General features: G+C 32.4%; 1 protein-coding gene across 1 annotated transcript in view; it reads left to right on the forward strand.

The window, feature by feature from the left end:
* Positions 1 to 2,325: 2,325 nt before the first annotated feature.
* Positions 2,326 to 21,851, forward strand: part of LOC133186682 (inactive phospholipase C-like protein 2) — a 40,330-nt gene continuing 20,804 nt past the window's right edge. Inside the window, exons 1-5 of the mRNA XM_061321934.1 lie at positions 2,326 to 2,640; positions 9,912 to 10,061; positions 18,066 to 18,284; positions 19,781 to 19,820; positions 21,484 to 21,613. Coding sequence (XP_061177918.1) covers positions 2,373 to 2,640; positions 9,912 to 10,061; positions 18,066 to 18,284; positions 19,781 to 19,820; positions 21,484 to 21,613 — 807 coding nt within the window. The 5' untranslated portion in view covers positions 2,326 to 2,372. The remainder of the gene's footprint in view (positions 2,641 to 9,911; positions 10,062 to 18,065; positions 18,285 to 19,780; positions 19,821 to 21,483; positions 21,614 to 21,851) is intronic.

A 21,851-nucleotide genomic window follows, 5' to 3' on the forward strand; every position in this document is an offset into this window, starting at 1 on the left:
TTGCCGCTGTTCACAGATTCATAAATGAATCTTGTAGGTTTAGCTAGATATACTATATTTGCATTTATTTGTATATGTTTTTATTATTATTTTGCATGACAATTATTATGTGTTTTATTAAGGAGAAGAACTCGTAAGTTGTTAGAACTTGTTTCTTATCTTTTTGCTTGTCAATAAAATATGTTCAAAACAATATTTTTGAGATTTACTAAAAGAAATTGTGCGATCGCACAAAATGAATCCATTTTTCTTACGTCTTTGAAGACAATATTGAAACTAGTTTTATTTCAACATTCAAATATGCAATAAACGCGTTAATTTATTTATGCTGTTTGAACATATTTTCAGCACTATTTCATCATAATTGGCAAAACATAGGCCCACTGAGTACATTTTTGGAAGATATGAAGAAAATGTTCACTGCATGTATGTATCTTTCCCCCTTTTTAAAACTGTTCAATAATTGATATAAATTCAGAACTGCGTTCACAGGCAAAAGTTTGTTTCTGTAATAATTTTTTTTTTAACCCAGTATAATTAATCGACTAAGCCAAAATCTGTTTGTTTGTTTGTTTTTGTTTTTTCTTGTTTTTTTTTTTTTTTTTTTTTTTTGAGGGGGGGGGGGGTAATTTAATTATTTCATTCTTTTTTTCTTGACTGAAGAATTCAGTTATGTATATGTAAATATTTGTAATTTCATTATTGTTACAGAAACAAGTTCTTGTAACTGCGTTGTGCAAAAGAACTATCGACAATGCCATTTTTTGTATGTGTTTGGACAATTTATTTCATTCTTTTTTCTTAACTGAAGAATTTAGTTATGTATATGTAAATATTTGTAATTTCATAAAATAATTAAGGTGGCCTGGTTTTAAAAATGTACATGCAAAGTTTTTCGACATTGTAGTTATTATGCATGTTTAAAATATTTTGTAAAACGTTAACAGGTCTCAGTTCTATATTACGGGGAGGAGGGGCAGGTTTGGTCGACCTGGTCGATCTCCACCTTTTTTTTTCAAAGACGACTGAGATTTTCTCTGTTAATTTTGTGCGGAGATTTTCATTCAAAGTCCGCTCACACTTTTTTTTCTCTAGTACGATCGAGCCCTCTAACATTACCTAAAAATTACCAGAAAGCCCGAACCCCCCCCCCCCTTCTCCGATTAAAAATTTTGCGTTTTGCATAAATTTCACTTGTATCAATTGTATTTGTTTTCTTTTTTAATTTGCATGACATATTGTAATATATAATCATAGGTTTACCTTTGAAAGGAATTTGTTGAATTTTTTCAAGGGAAAATATCAAATATGTCTTATACTAAAAAAGTTGAGCTCTGCTTTAATAGCCAATGCTCTGAATTACTGAAAATAACACACTCATTTATTAAAAAAAATGTCATATATCTAGAAATGATTGTATTACATAATTATTGTACAAATGATTGTATCAGTGATTTAATTATGCATAGCTTCACATTAGAATATTGTTTAAATGTATTTTATGTTGTGCCTTTTGCCAATTATTGTAAATGTGTTTGCGCCATAAATATTGTATTGTATATAAGGAGAGGAAGAACTAAGTATAAGTACTTGTTTCTAATCCTTTTGATGTACTCAGTAGAATATGTTCAAAACGACTTTCTGATTAGCTTTTTAAATTGCTTTTGAAGGTTTTTCAAGCTCATCGATGATGATGCAATGATGACCTTGAGCAGTGTAGTTTTTTTTTTTTTTTTTTTTTTTTTTTTAAAGTAGTATATATTGTATTATGATTATTTCATTAACCATGTTTGTTTCATATTGTTTACCAGATGACTGTCCAGAATATATTTAGCCATTTCACAAAATCCCCGTTACTTCAACCAATCAATTAATCAACTATCACTAAAATCACAACATTAATCAGAGATATCTCTGGTTTTATAAACTGGGGATAATCTTATGGAATGTTTAAACGTACGTACTGAATGGCAGAGAACATAACGTATTTTGCAATAACTTAAAGTGAGAACACAGATCTCTCTCTCTCTCTCTCTCTCTCCCCCCCCCCCCAGTATACGAGATTTTTAAAAATGCAATATAGATAATTTTTCACTAAATCTCAGTTAAAAGTCAAGAGACAATGAAATATACTGCCTTTTTCGTGATTTAGTCTGCTATAAAAATGGTCTCCCTACAAAAATGAATGGAATCATCCAGATGTCAATTACATGCTAATGAAACAATTGGAATAAAACTAATTAACTATATGAATTATATAAATCAAGTCAAAAATAAACTGCCGATAGCGATTAATAGGAAAAACTTTTATCGACCTATCTGTAAGGTGAACACCCCTAAAAAGGACGATTCCAAGTCGCTGAGATGTCAACATGGCGGAGGAAAATATGACATCCGCCGTTAGTTCAGAAACAAGTGGGAAAATATTTGAAGATGTGTTTGTCAATGGGTGTACGGATATCATGGACGATAGTGTTAAAGAATCGGATGATGTTCAGACGCCAACCGAGGAAAACCATTCAAATGAACCCATCATGCCACGAAAAAGTAGCTTCATGTGCAAAGATGGGAGCAGAAAACCACCTCGAAAAAAGACCGTATCATTCAGCAGCATGCCTACAGAGCGGAAAATTGCAACAGGTAGATATTTTATCAGGGAGTTGAAAAAATTAACATCACTGTACATGTTCTTTAATCATTTTATCTCAAAGCATTAAATGTAATCATACATTAAAAACCCGAAAACTTCATGAAGTTACTATGCAGCCACGCCAAAGTTAATGCTATCATCTCGCGTCATTGTCGGTATATTATCATCTGTTTAAGTAGTGATCTTTATATTACACATAGTTCCTAAGGCTATGTCATTATACTAAGTACAGAACAATTGGAATTATCTATATTGAGCTGCATGCTGTTTTAATACATCATTACACATGACAGTACCTAACCCTTGAGATCTAACTTTGTCTAATTAAATTGCAGTCAAATAAATGCAGCATTTAGTTTATTGTATGCAGAAAAAAAAAAGAAAAGAAAAGTAACGTATGCACATCTTAATCAAACAAAGTCTTCAAAGACTGCATTTGATTTTCATAATTTGTGGCTAAAGGTGATATGCCAAGCTTCATGTAATTTTTGTTAAAAATTTGCTTAGTGTAAGATTAAGATCGACTCATTAACAAGAGCATTCAGTTTTAGCAAATTCACATATATTCCACATTGTTCCACTACTTATTGAGTGGTCATTGAAAAAAAATACTCACATCCCTAATGTATTTTATGACATAATAAGACTCACATATGAACTTTAGAGGGAGACTTAATTCTTCTTAAAATTGATGTAGGAAAGAAAACGTATACTAATTAGAGACTTTCATTTTTACTTCATAATTTTTGCTTTGCACTTTAAAGATGGTTCTAGTGGTATATATTTGCTGTTTCATGATTATAACTATTTGATCACTTGTATGCAGTTGGGATGTGTTATAAAGATCTGATTCAACATTTACCCCCAACCTCCCATCCCACCCCCACCCCAAAAAACAAACAAATCATTGGTGAATTGTTCAAGTAATGGCACATTAATAAGATTACAAGGATCATTTTTTGGAATGTCTAAAGGAATTATTTCCTAAAAACACACAGTAAGGGAATAAAATCTGCATCCTGAAGAATATGCTTGAAATCACAATAAAAGCCATCCTTTCTGACTAAAGTTTAACATGACTGTATAGATAATTCTGATTTCTCAGCACACTTAAGACGGTGTGTATACAGTTGCACATGAACACAGTGAAAAAAAAATGAGCAAGCCATGTAAATTTTTATTTGTACATCATTTGTCATTCGAAGTCATAGTTTAGACAAGAACTTCTATGATAATGACAACTATGGTGTTAAAAAATATTTTAAATGTCTTTTTACATGGCTTATTGTAATTAAATATGGAGGTAAAATTTATTGGAAACAAATATTTCTTCAAAGTAAAACCAGGAAATGAAGGAAAATATGATAACTTGTTATACTATCTATTATATCATATTTATACTGTTTGACAGCTACCTGAAGGTATTTCATTTATTGAATTGAGTATACATATGCAGTTCACATGTTGGTGCTTAGATAGAATTATTTAATTTTTGAAAAAAGCTTTGATTTAAAACTTAAAAAAAGAAGAGTTAATCCACATTTTTGTTGGTTGTTCACATCTTGAATTGCATACATTATATATTCCACACAGTTTTAAATGTTTTCATAAACACACATTCATAACTAAGGCTATTGAAACAATTACATATAGATTTTTTTTTTCTAGTGAAGACAATACGATATAGAGAATTTTTATTTAGGCTTTTGCTGAATTGAAATGTTTGCTTTACTAATGGCTGGGGCATCAGAATGAGTCAACAATATGGCTAAAAAGGCACTTATAGTTTCCTAAAGTAATCAATGCATTTTCAGAGCAGTACTACGTGTACATATAATTTTATATTATTTTTGGCCATTGTCATGATACTATCTTTCAAATGACACAAATATAGTTGACAACATATATATATCAAATTATTTAAATAAATTACAACTTTCAGTTGTATGTGTCTGATATGAGTCACATTTACATGTTTGCTTTGACTTTTAATTTATTTTGGGAAACAAAAAAATATTTGAATATTACAATAATTGAATGTTTTAATTGGGTTGTTTCATTACAGATATGACATTAAATATCTGCAGCAAACTTATATATTATGCATACATTTAAATTGATTAGTTAGTTCTTAAATCAGAATAAAAGTTGCCCCCACCCCCACTTTATGTAAATTCACTTAATTGCTGTCAAAGCTAGTCATTTTCATATTACTTCAGTGCACAGTTGGTCTTATGATGGCATTTAGTAAGTGTCAGGGTAATCGAGTCCACCATGGTACTAAGTTGTGGTTAACTTTGCCTTGCTGCTAGAGAAACCACAATGAAATCTTTCTGGTATTTAGTCCCCCTTTTGTGGTAAATCTGTAGTACTTTACAAGTTCAGAGTTGATGATATATATACCAGAAGATGTCACTTATGCTGAGCTATCACTTTCCTGTGTTTGACACCTAATTTACAAGGTGAAAACTTCACCTTTACTACAATTTTGTATTCTTGAAGTATAACTGTGATAGCTTATATATTTATAAATGCAGTATTTACATGTAGGACTTAAATTCCATGCAGTGTTTAAATTTGATTCACTGCTTCTATTTAAAAATCAGCATTATGAAGTAATTATGTAATTAATACATGTACATTACATAATAATGCAGACAGGTTCTGTAATTTGATGTATTGTAACAGTGTATTTCCATGCTTTGCAGATGCTATAAATATATCTTCATACTCACTGATGTAATACATATGATAGTAGTGTTCTTAAAAAAATAAAGATTGAAATGGTATTTTAGTGAGGTTGTTAATTAAGTGTCAGAAAATAAGATAAATTTCATTTCAAGAGAACACGTACATTCTTCAGTTCATGACATTTGTGAAATTTTTGCTCATTTTAAAAGCTTTTCATTATTATCATTGCCATCAAAATATTTGAATCCTTTAAAATGGTTGTAGCTAGGATCTAAAACTTGTTTTCTATTCATTCCAATTGAATGTTGTAGATATTTCATTCATGAACAAAGGATTGTTAGTCTCAGATATATTATAATTATCAAATGTGACCCTTGGAGTTTCACATTTAACACATAGATGATTCCCGGCGGGCGAAAATCAACAATGGCATATATACTTAGACATATCAGTGGTTTGTTTGGTGTATGTACATGCATTATTAATTTAAGTATAATGATATTGGAAATCACACATGAAGGTCTAACTATTCTAGACCTTGTGTTGACACTGAGATAGTTTATATATCTAGCACCTTAAACCTTAGAGTTCGATTGCAGCTGTTATTCATACTATAAAACTAACGGTAATTATCATGAAGTTTGTACCTAATGTCCCCTTTAAAACTGTAGCATTTTGTTATGTAAATGCTTGTGCAATATGTTACTGTTTATTTTTATGAGATCGATTTACTCATATCTTATCTAAAAAAAGACACTTGTTCAAATGAATCGATCTTTTGTTTTTTTGCCTTCATGTATCACAGCCCATTCAAAATCTACCAGTACCCGGTACTTTTACCCATCTGAAATCGTGATTGTACTGTCCAGTGTATCCATTGGAGAAAAAATTGATAATATATTTAATTAAAATCATGTCCACAAGGTACCTCCTATTTTTGTAAAAGTACCACCTGTTTCTAATCTTTTTGAAAGCCCTGGTATCATGGTGCTTGTGGGGCGTATGGACTATGGACCCCCCCCCCCCCCCCCCCCAATATTCTGGGTACAGTGTTTAAGTATTTATTCTGCATGATGTTAGCTTCAATATCTTCCTGTTTCTTCATTGACATCATGTACATAAATCCATATTTTGACATACAGAAAAAAAGAAAGGCTAATTGTTAGTAAATTTCCTGTTTCCTCTTGTGTCTAATCTGTGTTGAGTAGATTTTATGTAAATGCTGCCAGTTTTGTTATTTTATAATTTGAATTTATTTTGGGGGTAGGGGGAAACGAAGGGGAGGGGGGATAGGGTGGGGGGGGGGGGTAAGGCAGGTCAACTTTAAATTATATCATATGTACTCATCTTTTTAAACATCTTGCTTAAAATTTAGCTTGTCATCATGACATTGTCTTGGAATAAATGTCTTAAGAGCAGAAGGTCATGATATTTGAGCCCTGACTTTCTTTGAAAATGCAGAGTAGATCTGAACCAGGCAGTAATAAATGCAAAATATTTCCTCCCTAGTTTTTGAAGTACCTACATGTTCTCTGAAAACACTCTGTTCAGTTCATGAAGGCAAGCCCAATTTCTAGTTCAGTAGAACGGCAAACAGTTGACGCTATTTTTTCCTTCTAAATATTCCATTCCATGATTTCCATCTGACCTAAGGACTCAAAAATATGGAACAGTGTACCTTGATTGAATTTTACATTACTTACTTACGTATAGTCCTCTTTGTGCTTTGAGAGCATAAGGCCTGTGAATTTTACATAGATCTGTGTAAATTTTAACGTGATGAATTATCAACATCACTCTGAATGCTACAAAGAAAGCATAAAAAACTAGAAATATGTTCATAGGACATGAATGCTTAGCCAAGATGCATTTGTATTCCCGTTGCAACATGAAAAGAAATGTACCTTCCTTCTAAAAAAATTATGATACAATTTAATTGAAGTTGTATTTAGTACTTATATAAAGTTTAACAAAAACATCTTTAGCCCTTTTTTTGAAACATAGGTAACTGCAAAAAATGAAGTAATAGTGAGGTCAACTTGTCATTAGAAATGTCAGGAAAAGAAAATAATATCACAGATGAATTGCTCTCACCAGTATGCATCTTAGTATGTGAAGTTTGATTAAAATATCTTGAAAGGTGGTGTTGAAGGTCAGGGAAAAGTTAAAGTCATGAGAAATGTCAAGGTTGGAAAATTATGACAAAGTTGAATAACTCTCATCAATTTGAATTAGTGTATGAAGTTTGATGAAAGTATTATGAACAGTTTTTTTTTTGAATTGTGCTAAATGCAGAACAATTAATTGTGAGGTTCAAGGTCATGGAAGTCATAGTAAATTTTTTTGACACAATCAAATAGCTCTAATCAATTTATTTCTTATGAAGTTAGATGAGAATATGTTGAACAGTTTCTTTGAAACTGAGAGAATTAGATAATGAGGAATAGTGGGACAAGGTCAAAAGGAAGATCAAGGGCATAAAGTTCTGACACAGTCGAATAGCCCATTTAAATTTGTAATTGTATATTTGATAGATGATTCATAAAAATATCAAGAACAATTTCTTTGAAACTAAGATAAATGCAAAATGACAAATAGTGGGACAAATGTCCTATGGAAGGTCAAGGTCAGAAAATTAAGACGGTTGTCTGAATAGTCCCTACCAATATATTTATCAGTATATGAAGTTTTGATGAAAATATTAACAAGATTATGAACAGTTTCTTCTAAACTAAGTGTTGAATGACAAATAAATAATAGTGAGGTCAAGGTCATAGAGAAGGTCATTATCAGAAAATTATGACACAGTTGAATACATCCCACCAATATGTATCATCATATGAGTTTTGATAAAATCATCTTAAATAAAATGCCTGGTAGCATCTTTGAAACTGAGTGAAACACAAAATAAGGAATACAGAAGTCAAGGTCACAAAATTATTCCACAGTTGAATAGCACTCATAAATATGTACATGTATTGGTATTTGAATTTTGGTTAAAATGTCTTGAATAGTTTCTTTCAAACTGAGGTAAGTGCAAAGTGTGACACAAAGACTGAAGGACAGAAGTGTGGAAACATGAAAAGATGGCAGACAGACATGACAAAACACTATTTAACTCTGTCATATTCATGGTGGGGCAAAGAAATATTTTAAACTTTGTATTTCTCATCTTCAAAGATATATGATTTGTTCCATCAAAACATGATAGCAGTTCCTTTCTGTTGTACCCAGACATTCAAAGTTGGATGTAATCATTAGAGCCCATTATTAGCATTTCAGAGCAGCCTGTACTATACATATACTGGGCAAGAAAGTAATGTGTCTGACTAGACTCAGCATAATATGTAGGAAAAAAATAAACATTATACTCTGGAGGAGCCATTGAAGCAGACCAGGGTTTATTCTTGGAAACATCTCTCGACATTTGATCTATATATGTAGATCTGAAGGTTGAGCAATGGGAGGAAATACTTTACTTTCAGGGGTTATTGGGAAACAAGATATTTACCACATTGATTTTAGGTTTCTATCAAGTCATTGCGTTTCGTGTATAATACATATGTAAATGCAGAAGAATTGAGACTGGTTATTACATGAATGATATCCGTGTTTAGTATGTATGAGAATTCTATATCAAATCTCTCAGAAAAAAATGCTTACGCAGATGGAAATCCGTTATTTAAGGTTGTCATCTAGTACTGAATGATTGGTCATTGTTGAAATAAGGAAGTCAGACTCAAGGAATATAGTAGGTACAGTCAAAGCTTGTTGTCTCAAACATGAAGGGACCGAGAAAATACTTTGAGATAACCGAAGATTCGAGATATCCAGGGTAAAATACTTAAGGAATAAGCAGTTGGGATTTCAAAATCACTTCGACATATCCATGGTATTTGAGATATCCGTGTTCGAGAAACCGAAGTTCAACTGTACAATGTGTATATAAAAGTATGCTAGTATATTATATAGTATGGGATTAAATTTTTAATGTCAGCATTCACTTTTATTTATTCATATTATATATCATCAGTCATTGACAGAATTATAGGAACCAAGCTAAAGTATTGATGAATATTAGTTTTATTTCCGGATTTCCTCCATCTAAAATAACACCCACTTACATTATGTAATAAAAACCTATTTTTGATTTTAGCAAGTTTTACTTGAATAAATGGTACAACTAATTAACCCAGTATTGAGTTTGTATATGTATTTGTCATCATTTCCTTGTAGTTAAAATTTGTTTCTCCCTTTTAAGTATCCAATAACCTAGCCCAGTAACATACTCATGGGGGAGATAATTTGCTTCCTGCTGTGTTTTGGTTCAGAAGCAGTTGTAAAATTAAAGAAATGATCATATTTTTTTTGTAAAAATCAAGTTTACTGTCTTTGCACTAAAAGTTTAACCCCTGAATTCTCAGACGAAGATATTTATACAAGAAATGGTGTTAAAACTGCAGACACATTGTTATTTATTTTTGTAGCTGATGCTGACTCTGAGTAATTGATGATGATTGAAGGTGATTTTTGGTGTCATAAGTGAACCAACCTCTTTGTGTTTTTGTAGCTCAAGACTGTCTTCAATGTATGCAGAGCGGCAGCGAATTAATAAAAGTCCGGTCCAACAGTCGTCAATACCATCGTATATTTACACTCAACCCAGACATGACAGAAATCCGTTGGCAGCCGACATCCAAAAAACCCCACAAAGCCCGAAGTAAGTAAACAGATTACATAAAATGTAATAGGAGGGCTCTAAGTAAGTTTTTTAAAAAAAAAAATCTCTGCAAAGCCCCAAACCCCCACCCAAAACACACATCACACACACCCCAAAAATAATTTAAAGAGGTCCCCCAAAAAACTTCAAAATCTGAAGTAATTTCAGAGAGTATACAGGTTTTGTAGTGCTTTATTCATGCTTTTTTTGTAAACTTGGTTAAATTTCTGGATCAGGATTTTTGTCTGCTTATAATACATGTATGTGGGAAGTTCTACTTACAATGCAGCTGTCCAATCAAGCATTTTTCTTAACTTGAAAAATTTTAAATGTTGACCCTCAGAAGTTAACTCTTAGTTTTTATGCTTTCAATTTTTGCATTTCCAATCAACAGGTTACAATGAAGGTAGAGGGGTATAAATATTGTGTGATTCTATTTTATTGCAAAATCCTGTAGAAATTACAGAACCACAGAAAAAAAAATCTGAACATTCAAAATTACAAGCAAAATCCATATGTATAATTCTTAACAATTAAACCTCTCCCTATTTGATCATCTGGCAGAGTCTCTTTGAATAGTCTGCTCATGCATACACATCTTCATTTTGATTATATTATACAGTTTTCAGAAATATACCCTAAAGATACTGTTCTCCTTTAATTAAATTCATTTATTAATCAGCGGAACACATTTCATTTCTCATCACTACACATATAAGCATATGAGCCTATTGGTCAAGTGACTGTCCAGAAGAAAGGCAAAGCTGTATCCGATATTGATTAAACAATTGGGACTTAATACTTCCATCGGACAGTTAGCATGTTTAACATTATTGAGGATGACAGAACTTTCTCATTACCACGGCCACTTATTGGTTAGAGCCGTATATGCACACACAATGAAACATACAGCTTAAACGGTATTTCCTAGCACAAAGCTCCTAAGAGTTCAAGGTAGAGGCTCTATGTATGGAACTTTTATATTAAAGTCAGAGTTGATGAGTGTTAAAGATGTTCATTAAAGAAAAAAAAAATACCTGTTTATACAGTTAGTGAGAAATTTTAAATGTTGTATAGTAGAACATGATTAAAGGGAACCTGCTGATAATGAATTTATGCATATAGTGAATGGATTTTCATTCCCTGTAGATTTAAGACATATGCACTAGTTGTATATGCATGATTTAATGAAGTTCATTTTTAACAAATTTATTTGTCCATGACACTTCATATTATAAGTGTGTCTTAATGTATAAAGAAACTTAAACAAAGGCTCTTCAACCAACATTAGCTCTCATTTCTTGTAAATATTTGCTAAAATTTGTGAATTACGTACTGATAATATTAAAGAATTTTTACTTTGAATCCCATTCATTAGCTTAAGATTAATGATTGCATGTACACTTCAGCATCTGAAAAACTATATTCAGTAACAATTTACACATTACACATGTTACATGTGTTATCACAGTCTGACTTAAAAGCTTTCACTTTAGATGATTCTTTGATTCCTAATATAGCAGATAATTTTGATTAAGACTTGATAAGCTATCTCGTTTTTTAAATTTGATAATGTCAGATTTTCATTCATATTGACTATGAATCATAATTTGTTTGCAAGACATGTGTATTCCTTTTGACAATACCTTTTTTAACTCTTCTGAGCAAAAGGCTCAAAGAGCTAATGCTATGGCCATTTGTGCGGTGTGCGGTGTGCGTAAACTTTTTAGAATATGGGCCATAACTCAAGAACCCCTTGGCCAATTATTGTCAAATTTGTCACAGGGTATCCTTGGCCCAAGGGCTCCCTTTTATACTAAAACTGGGATTGTGACCCTTTAACAAGGGGAGATAATTAGGAAAATAGAAAAAAAAGTACTGGTTGCTAAAAAATCTTCTTCTCAAGAACCACTGGGCAGATTATCACCAAACTTACACAAAAGGATGAGGATATGTTGTAGATTAAAATTTGCACAGGGATTTACTCTGGGGCAAAGGGCGTGGTCTCAAGGTCACTTCAAAGTTGACCAAAAATTACATTTTATTAAAATGTTGATATTTTGCTTACTATAAGGACTAGGATCATCAAATCTTGTCAGTTGGTGCATCTAAGGACCTCATATCATGTTGACTCAAAAGTAGGTCACGGTGACCTACTTTTTAAATTTTGCGGCCATTCTTTTTCAAAGTGATTTAGAGGCATATTTTGAACAATTTAAGGCCTATGATCATCAAACTTTGTCAGTTGATGCATCTTGGGTCCTCAAAGTACGTCAACTAAAAAGTAGGTCACCTTGACCTACTTTTTGAATTTTATGGCTAATCTTTTTTAAAACAATTAAGGTCATTAATTCGAATACGGGGAGGCTTAGAATCATTAAATCTTGTAAGATGATGCATCTTGGGGCCATAAAACATATTTATTAAAAAGTAGGTCACAGTGACCTACTTTTTGAACTTTGCAGGCATTCGATTTCAAAGTGTTTTAGAGGCATAATTTGGACATTTTAAGTCCTATGATCATAAAACTTTGTAAGTTGATGCATCTTGGGTCCTCAAAAAAGGTCAACTGAAAAGTAGGTCACCGTGACCTACTTTTCAATTTATATGACTAAAATTAAATATTTCAGGCACTAATTGGCTTAGAATCATCAAACTTTGTCAGTTGATGCATCTTGGGTCTTCGGAGTAGGTCGACTAAAAAGTAGGTCACCGTGACCTACTTTTGAAAATTTATGGCTTTAATTAAATATTTCAGGTACTAATTGGCTTAGAATCATCAAACTTTGTCAGTTGATGCGTCATGGGTCTTCGGAGTAGGTCGACTAAAAAGTAGGTCACCGTGACCTACTTTCGGAAAATTTATGGCTTTAATCAAATATTTCAGGTACTAATTGGCTTAGAATCATAAAACTTTGTCAGTTTATGCGTCATGGGTCCTCGGAGTACAACAACTGAAAAGTAGGTCACGGTGACCTACTTTTGAAAATTTATGGCTTTAATCAAATATTTCAGGTACTAATTGGCTTAGAATCATTAAACTTTGTCAGTTGATGCGTCTTGGGTCTTCAGAGTACAACAACTGAAAAGTAGGTCACGGTGACCTACTTTTGAAATTTTATGGCTGTATTTAATATTTTCAGGAATTATTTGGCTTAGAATCGTCAAAATTTGTCAGTTGAAGCACCTTTTGTCCTCGGAGTAGGTTGACTGAAAAGTAGGTCACGGTGACCTATTTTTGAAAATTTATGGCTTTAATTAAATATTACAGGTACTAATTGGCTTAGAATCATCAAACTTTGTCAGTTGATGCATCTTGGGTCCTTGGAGTAAAACAATTGAAAAGTAGGTCACTTTGAGCTACTTATAAAATTTTATGATTATAATTTTAAAAAACATTTTAGGTATTAATTGGCTTAGAATCATCAAACTTAGTTGATGGGTCCTCAGAGAATGACAAGTGATAAGTAGGTCACCATGACCAACTCTCAGGTACTAATTGGCATAGAATCATCTTGGGTTCTCAGAGTGTGAATTGGAATTTCAAGGGTTTATGTAAATATACAGGATACTTCGAAGCTTCAAATAGAAGTGATAGGTTGTACAGTTTATCAGAAGAGCGATTCAAGGCCCATGGGCCTCTTGTTTTGGTTACTAATAACTTGACCTTGGAGTTTGACCTACTTTTGAAAAACTTTAACCTTGTGCTATAAGTTTAATGCTTTGGAGGTAGGGCTTTCATACTTCACATGTTTATTCCTTGTGACAAGACATTTCCTTATGTGCAAATAACTTTAACTTTGACCTTGGAGCTTGACATACTTTTGAAAAACTTGAACCTTGGCCATAACTTTTGAATGGTTGGTGCTATGGCTGTCATATTTCACAGATGTATTCCTTGTGACAAGACCTTTTCTTAAGTACAAAGATTTTTAACCTCACGATGTTAACCTTGGAGTTTGACTTACTTTTGAAAAATTTGATCTGACCGTAATTTCTTAAGGTTGGTGCTGTGGCTTTCATATTTCACAGGTGTATTCTTTGTAACAAGACTTTTCTTTTAGTACCAACACTTTTAATCCCTTGACCTTGACCTTGGAGTTTGACTTGCATTTGAGCAACTTTAACCTTAGCCATGAGCTGCCATATGGAGGCGTCAGTGTTTCAGAAACACATCTTTATTCTTTTTTCTGTATACAGGGTTATTTTCGCACACTTGCAAACAGTTTTGCCCATTTTAAATTCACCAAGACACATGCAGTTCTGATAAAGTAAAACCTTGGCTTTCTCTGAATTCATACCATTTGAAATTCATCCATTATGCTATGAAAGGGGCGAAAAATTCTTTGCATACAGTACATGTTTGTTATATAGATTAGTGCTTGTTTTATATCTTTTAACTTTATTAGGTGAAATGAATTAATAAACTTTGAAGGATTCCATAATTATAATGCTGAAGTAATGGCATGAGATATTCCCAAATATCTACTATCAGAAGTTAACGACAAATATAAGTTAAAAAAAAAGTGCCCTTTTTATCTTGCACCCCTCCATTATCAGATCCTAGGTGGAACACTGGTATATAGTACACATTGTATTAAGCTTATGTTTTGGACTTTCAATTTAGCCAATTAATTGAAAAAGCTCTAGTTGGCTGAACAATGTTCATGATGCTGAAACGAAAATTATCCCTTCATTAAATGTAGTGTTGTGTAAATATCGTTTTCTAGCATTTAGATAGAGTAATCATCCTCAATAAGGTCATTTGGGCAGTTTATTTGTAATTTTATGGCAACTAGATGAATGAGTGGAAATGGTAAGTTGACTGTAGGAGTGTTTCTTAAGCTCTTTTTATGCCCCCATATCGAAGATTCGGGGGTATATAGTTTTTGCCCTCTCCGTCCGTCTGTCTGTTTGTCTGCAAAAACTTTAACCTTGCCCATAACTTTTGATTGGTTGGAGCTATGACTTTCATATTTCACATGTGTATTCCTTGTGACAAGACCTTTCTTTGGATACCATCTTATTTGACCTTTTTACCTTGGAGTTTGACCCACTTTTGCAAAATTTTATGAGACTTTAACCTTGACCAAAACTTTTGAACAGTTGGAGCTTGGGCTTTCAAACTTCACATGTGTATTCCTTGTGACAAGACCTTCCTTTGGATACCAACCACTTTGACCCTTTGACCTTGACCCAGGAGTTTGACATACTTTTGGAAAACTTTAACCTTAGCTATAACTTTTAAACATTTTGTGCTAGGGCTTTCATACTTCACATGTGCATTCCTTGTGACAAGACTTTCCTTTGGATACCAACAATTTTGGCATTGACCTTGACCTTGGAGTTTGACCTTCTTTTAAAAAACTTTAACCTTGGTCATAACATTTGGTTCTAGGGCTTTCACATTTTACGAACATGTGTATCACTCGTGACAAGACCTTCCCTTGGGGCCCCATTTGACCTTGACGTTTTACTTACTTTTAAAAAACTTATACCTTCGCCACAACTTTTGAAGAGTTGGTGCTAGGGCTTTCATATTTCACAGGTATATTCCTAGAGACAAGACCTTTCTTTGGGTATCAACATTTTTGATCTCTTGACCTGGAGTTTGACTTGCACTTGAGAAACTTTAACCTTCGCTATGAGCTGCCATATGGGGGGCATCAGTGTTTCACAGACACATCTTGTTTTTTTATGAAGCTCTACATGTCTTAATTTTTCAGTATAACTATAGGCATTTTAAAACTTTGGAATAGAGTGATCATGGACTAGTGAAAATATAATTTAGACTAGCTTTAAAAAGAAAAAAAATCTTTCCTTTTTCCAGATATGCCTGTAAGCAAGGTGGTTGTCCTTAAGACCTGGGGCCAAGGAATTTCCTTGCTTATAATGATGTTATCCCCCAATTAATCTGGTATTCCCCCTAAACCCCCTGTTAGGGAAGGAACCCGAGACCCCCTTCTACTTTTTTAATGTCCCCTGCTATTTCAGTTCTTAGGGACAACCTTGATGAAGTTAGATAATCTGCTTTATCAATATAAGACTCAGAAAAATGATTTTGCTGACATCCTAAAGATCATGAGTCATTGAGATGTATACTGTAAAAAAAAACCCCTATCTTTTAATAAAAGTAATTTTCTTATTAAGCAGAAGCTTACTCAATAAATTAATAATCTGGACTTCAGCAAAAGTGTCCTGGAATGACCCAGGTGTCAAAGTAGTAATCTTATATCTGTAGTGCCGATATTTGTTTTTTAATCCTTCATTAATACAATACTTTGCATTCATTTTACATGTCAAAGACCAGCAATAATTTAATCTCTTTAATCATTATGTCTGCAAATTAATATACTTATCTTAAGGAATTACACTTAAGTATAAATATATGTATATTTCTGTGTGTGTATGTGTGTGGTTTATCAGTAATGTTGTAAAATTAGCAGTATTAGAAAGGGACAATGTTTGGAGAATGTGTCTGGACAGAGAAGCTATTATGAGGAAATGATTGTAAACCTTTAGTTTTCTTATCTTAATTACCTGTTAAAGATGACATCAAAGGCTTTCAATATGTAGATCTCTTCCTGGAGATGTGTGCTATCGGCAGCTAGTGTACAGATTCTTATTATTTCAGCTGCAAGGTGGAGAATCGGAGAGATATTAGAACATATTTCAGTCAACTCATGCAGCAAATATCCTGTAAGATATATTCCCCTCCCCTTGTATAGGAAGGCAATCATAATTAACTCGTAATGCAGCAGATAGCTAACATTCAGACCGACTGTCACAACTTATGGTTTAGAGGTTTGACTGATAGGCATCAAATATTTATGCTGTCAAATTAGATTAGACTGTCTTCATATCAACAATTTGCATCATTGGAGACATTATAAAAGTACATTAATTCTATTAATATGATTCAGTGCATTAATGCATCATTGAGGTTCCGTCATGAGACAAAATGTGCTCTAGTTCACCCGTACCACAATGGGTTGTAATTTGGCTCACATACAGGTTACTGTCAACAATTTAGTTACTTTTGCATCATAAAATATTTTTATTTGTTATAGATGACTAATTTATAGATTGATAGATTATTAGTATATTTACTGTGAAAGGTCTTACTTGGAGAAGTAAACTTAGTTTATATCGTTTTATTGAATCATCAGAATTGCAGGAACATTTAGCTAATGCACACTACGTCAGAAAAAGTAGTATATTAGTTTTCATACGGTTGAAATTTTTCATTGCATTAAAAGTCAATACTGGTGATTATAAATGTATTAATAGGAAAACAACGTATACATACTTTTTTTCTTAATTGTAATATTTGAAGAAAAAAATTCTTTTACTTTATAGCTATGATAAATTGTGGAAGAAAATGTTTCAACATGGGGAAAGTTCTTTTTTTTAAATTGAGCAGAGTGCACAAAGTATATATAATTTTATCCCATGTTTACCCCTTTATCACGTGGATATGACTCATTGGATAAATTTTTCATAATCCACAGTTGTGACGTCACAATGGTTTTTGCGTTAGCGCGATGAAGTAAAATAAAGTGGAGTCCTATATAAAACAGTGTAAAACATTGGTTGTGAAGTATTAAACATGTGATAAAAAGAATCTCCCATGATTTGTAGTTGGATATGACTTTTATCCAACTCGTTGTGTGTTTTTATCCCCTCGCCAAGGCTCGGGGATAAAAAACACACAACTCGTTGGATAAAAATCATATCCAACTACAAATCATGGGAGATCCTATATATATAAAGTGACTGTAATCATACTTATTTTTATGTGTGGGATTAATTTATGCTTTAATGTATGTGATCACAATTAAATTGTACGAGAAACTTGTCACAGCCTACTTAAAGTACATACAAAGTGAGTCGAAGAAATTCGCATAATTTTCTACCCATGGATTGAGCAGAAATCATAATTCTGTGGAATAATAACTCCATGAAAAAAGGTACATTTACACTATATATTTTTTTTGCTTGCAGTATCCATTGCTTCCATAAAAGAAGTCAGAGGTGGAAAAACCACAGAGGCCCTGAAGAATAAGGAAATAGCAGGGATTTATCAAGATGAGTGTGCTTTCTCTATCATCTTTGGTGAGGACTTTGAATCCATGGATCTCATTGCTAATACTCCAGATGAAGCCAATATATGGATTACTGGACTCACATGTCTCATCAACACAAGTGCCAAAACCGGAACACGTAAGGACAGAGTTTCACTTTAACAAGAAGTAGAAAGGGGGGTCAAATTTTTGTGGATGTTTATTTTTGGGAAGATGGTTAAATTAAGAAAGAACATAGTTTTTGCATTCTTGGTCCTAATTTTGTAGGATTTTATATATAAATATATCCTATTATCTGTGCTCCATGAAGTAACATGTCTACCCCAAATAAAGGGGGAAGAGTTAATTTAAATCATTTTGTATGATAGAAATATTTGGATATATATTTTTATACATATGATACAACATCAGTATGGTAGTAGTGTACAAAGGTCAGTTCAAAAAAAGCTATTTATAGTCCAGTTTTTTAAATGCAGGCATATGGTAATTGCATATATATATACTGGTACAATATTTTGTTACATAGATAACACATTGTAGGAATAACATTGCTTGTAAACTAAGATGCCTATCCTAAAGTCAGCTTGTATTAAGAGATGAGGAAAAACAATTTTATATCAGGAAATCATTTACATTTTATGTTTTTTATAGTCCTTATTATGCTAGCTCCCAAAGCCAAAATTCCAATACAAAAAAGATAGTTCAATACTGCTTCATGCACCTAGTCTTATCTAGGTTCCAGAGCAGTGCCATTCTCCATCGACTCTTGGTCTTTTGGATGTTTTAATTGCTTCTGAAGATGCTCTCAGGATCTCCAGTGTAAACACTGGTGTGAGCACAATGTTGACTCTCTGTCTGATGATAAAATATGACAAGGAGATAAAGCCGACAACTCAGGACAGTCAACTACTGACGGCCCTGGCTGATTCATTTCCTCTTGACAAAGTCATAAGTTTCCAGGATGATAATTGTTAGTTTCCTTTATTGAGGTATAAACAAACCACAGCTCGTAACAATGTGCAGTTTTATTATAAAGAGCTGCGTGCCCAACTCCTGGTTGTACACATAATCATTTTGTTGTTGTTTGTATATAAATAAATGGAAAACTGTGCAGCTTGGAGACATGATACGCAAATCAAAATAATTAGAAAATGCTCGGGTTTATAGGGTACCAAAAGGTGCCATAATGGTGTTGTTCTAGATAGGGAACTAAATTAAAATTTGTACTCTCGTGTATATATAATTTTACCATAATTGTTACATTAAGTGCATATATCTTTCAGAAATTGTAAAAATTATGTCACTTCATTTCAGAGAAATGCAAAGGTTGATTTCACAATAACAGTGTTTTCTGTTCATAATTACATATTGTATGAGTTCAACAATTGTGACAGAGTTGTTGATTTCTATGTAGCTATTTAAAAGTGAATCTATGTTTGATAATTGGAGAGGAAAATTTAACTTCAGTCAGCTGTGTATTATAGCGACCATTTGTCTCATTAAGAGGGAAGAAGATCGAGATCTCAGTCCATCTTTGCCTGCAGTTATAAATTTTTCATTATTTGTAAATCAGCTAAGCATGCATACAACTATAAGGCATGACAATTGAAATTAATTTTTCTTTTATCTTTCCAGCCCCTGAAGCCATTGAAGAAATGCAACAAATGAGAGATTCATATCCTTTGTTTAGTGCTAATTTATTTTATGTACTAGATACCTTTCATGTTATATTTCAAACAAAGTTATTTGTACATACAGGTATATATATTTTTAGTTCATTTCCTCAAATAAGATATATAAATACCAGGTAAGTTCCTGTAAAATCATTTCCCTAATAATGGAACACTGGTTGAATTACCAGTCAGTTTGAACATTAAAAATATCAGTCAGGAAAAAAATAAAACATTATAAAAAGCAACAATGTTGCAAGAAATTCATGTTCAGGTGATATATTGATACTGTTTGCCGCTATGGATCAACTAGTGTGATTAACTTGTATATCACAAAGATTCAGTAGAAGCTGTTTGGGTGTAAAACTGTCATATGCCAATGAACTGCCAAGATAGCATCTTCTAAGACATTGAACTGGATGAGGTTGCATTTTCTTTCAGTAAATACCAAAATAAAAAGGTTTCTTTAGAATATTGAAAGAAGAAAACACACCTATATAGCTAATGCATCCATCAAGTGATGATTTTTTTTTAGCAATTTATTCTTAATTTTCAACAAACGTTTGCCAACATCTTTAATGTGTTTTATTATTTTTGCTAATGTATATTATGATTTTACCAGGAATATTAAGTGCATTTCTTTTTTTTTCCCTTTCACAATTTTAGCTTTGATCACAGGATGTTCATGAGAAGATTTTAAGAAATAGTTGTGTACTGTTAATTTTGAGCTGTTTTTGCTACAGTTTACAAATCTTTAGACTGTAGCAAAAGGAATTAGATATATATAGAATAGCATTTTCTATGATGTTTGGAATTTTTATTTTTGCACAATAGAAGATTTCAAGAGCATTATAATTTGATGAATCTATCAATACCTTGGACTTTTAAAAGATGGTAACATGCTTATATTTACGTCACACTGAACAGTCAAACAGTGATATAGACTGTGTATGTCACACCTGAACAAGGGATAGCAGAGGAAAATCGAGTTAAGTTGGTGCAAATGTTGTTTCCTATGACCATGTATGTCATCTCATTGCTCTTCATTAACAACTGAAAATTCGAGCTATCGATAGAAATGTCTCATTCAAAAGCATTCATTTTTGAAATTTGTTTTTCTTTTTTTAAATTTCCCTTTGAACTCTTTTTTTTTTTTTTTAAATTTTTTTAAAAATTCCCCTTCTAAATAGGACATCACAAATGTTTCACATACCAGAATAAACTAAGTCATAAAAGCTTTACATCTAACAAAGTATGCAGCATTTATACTTTAGATCAATTGCTTTTAAAGGATTAAAGCATATAATTATATATATATAATATATTCAAAGAAAATTAGTTTGTTGCATTATAAAACTTATTGATGATTATTTATACAATTTTTTCTGTATATAAGGTGCCAAGTAATGCATAACCAAAATAAATTCACATCTGATGTGCATTATCTGAAATGATTTGAATATTTTGTGTTAAGTGAGAGTCATTATACATGTTTGAGAATTTTTTTAAACAAAATTTTAATAAAATTCAAGCTTGAGTAATTCTTTCTTCTATATAATATTCAATTATTAGTTTACTAGATAAAATCAATGTTGATATGCCTGTTTTCAGATATTGATATAATAAATCTACTGAAGGAAAAATTATCAACCTTAACTCAATAATCACATGGCTACAGGAAATGTTTGAAACTGAGGCTAGCCAATCAGCAGGGACTCTGGACGAAAAGGGTGTGGTCAATTTAGTCGCCAAACTCAATAGCAATATTGCCACAGCTAGAGTCCAACAAAAAGTCAAGGTAGGTTCCCCATAAAAAATACAGTCAAACCTCATTATCTCAAACTTCAAATTTCTAGATATCCAGCATTTGAGATACTGAGGTTAAAATACATAGAGAAAAAGTGGTTGGAGCTTCCAGTTTACTTGAGAAGTCCATTGTATCCTAGATATCCAGATGCCAAAGTTTAACTCATATATTCTGCAGCCAGGAAATGCTTATTTATATAAAGATGATTTATGGCTACTAAGCTACTACT

Source organism: Saccostrea echinata, unplaced genomic scaffold (assembly GCF_033153115.1).
Source record: "Saccostrea echinata isolate AGI-Se365-2 ecotype Australia unplaced genomic scaffold, CSIRO_AGI_Sech_v1 ptg000014l, whole genome shotgun sequence".
Taxonomy (NCBI): domain Eukaryota; kingdom Metazoa; phylum Mollusca; class Bivalvia; order Ostreida; family Ostreidae; genus Saccostrea; species Saccostrea echinata.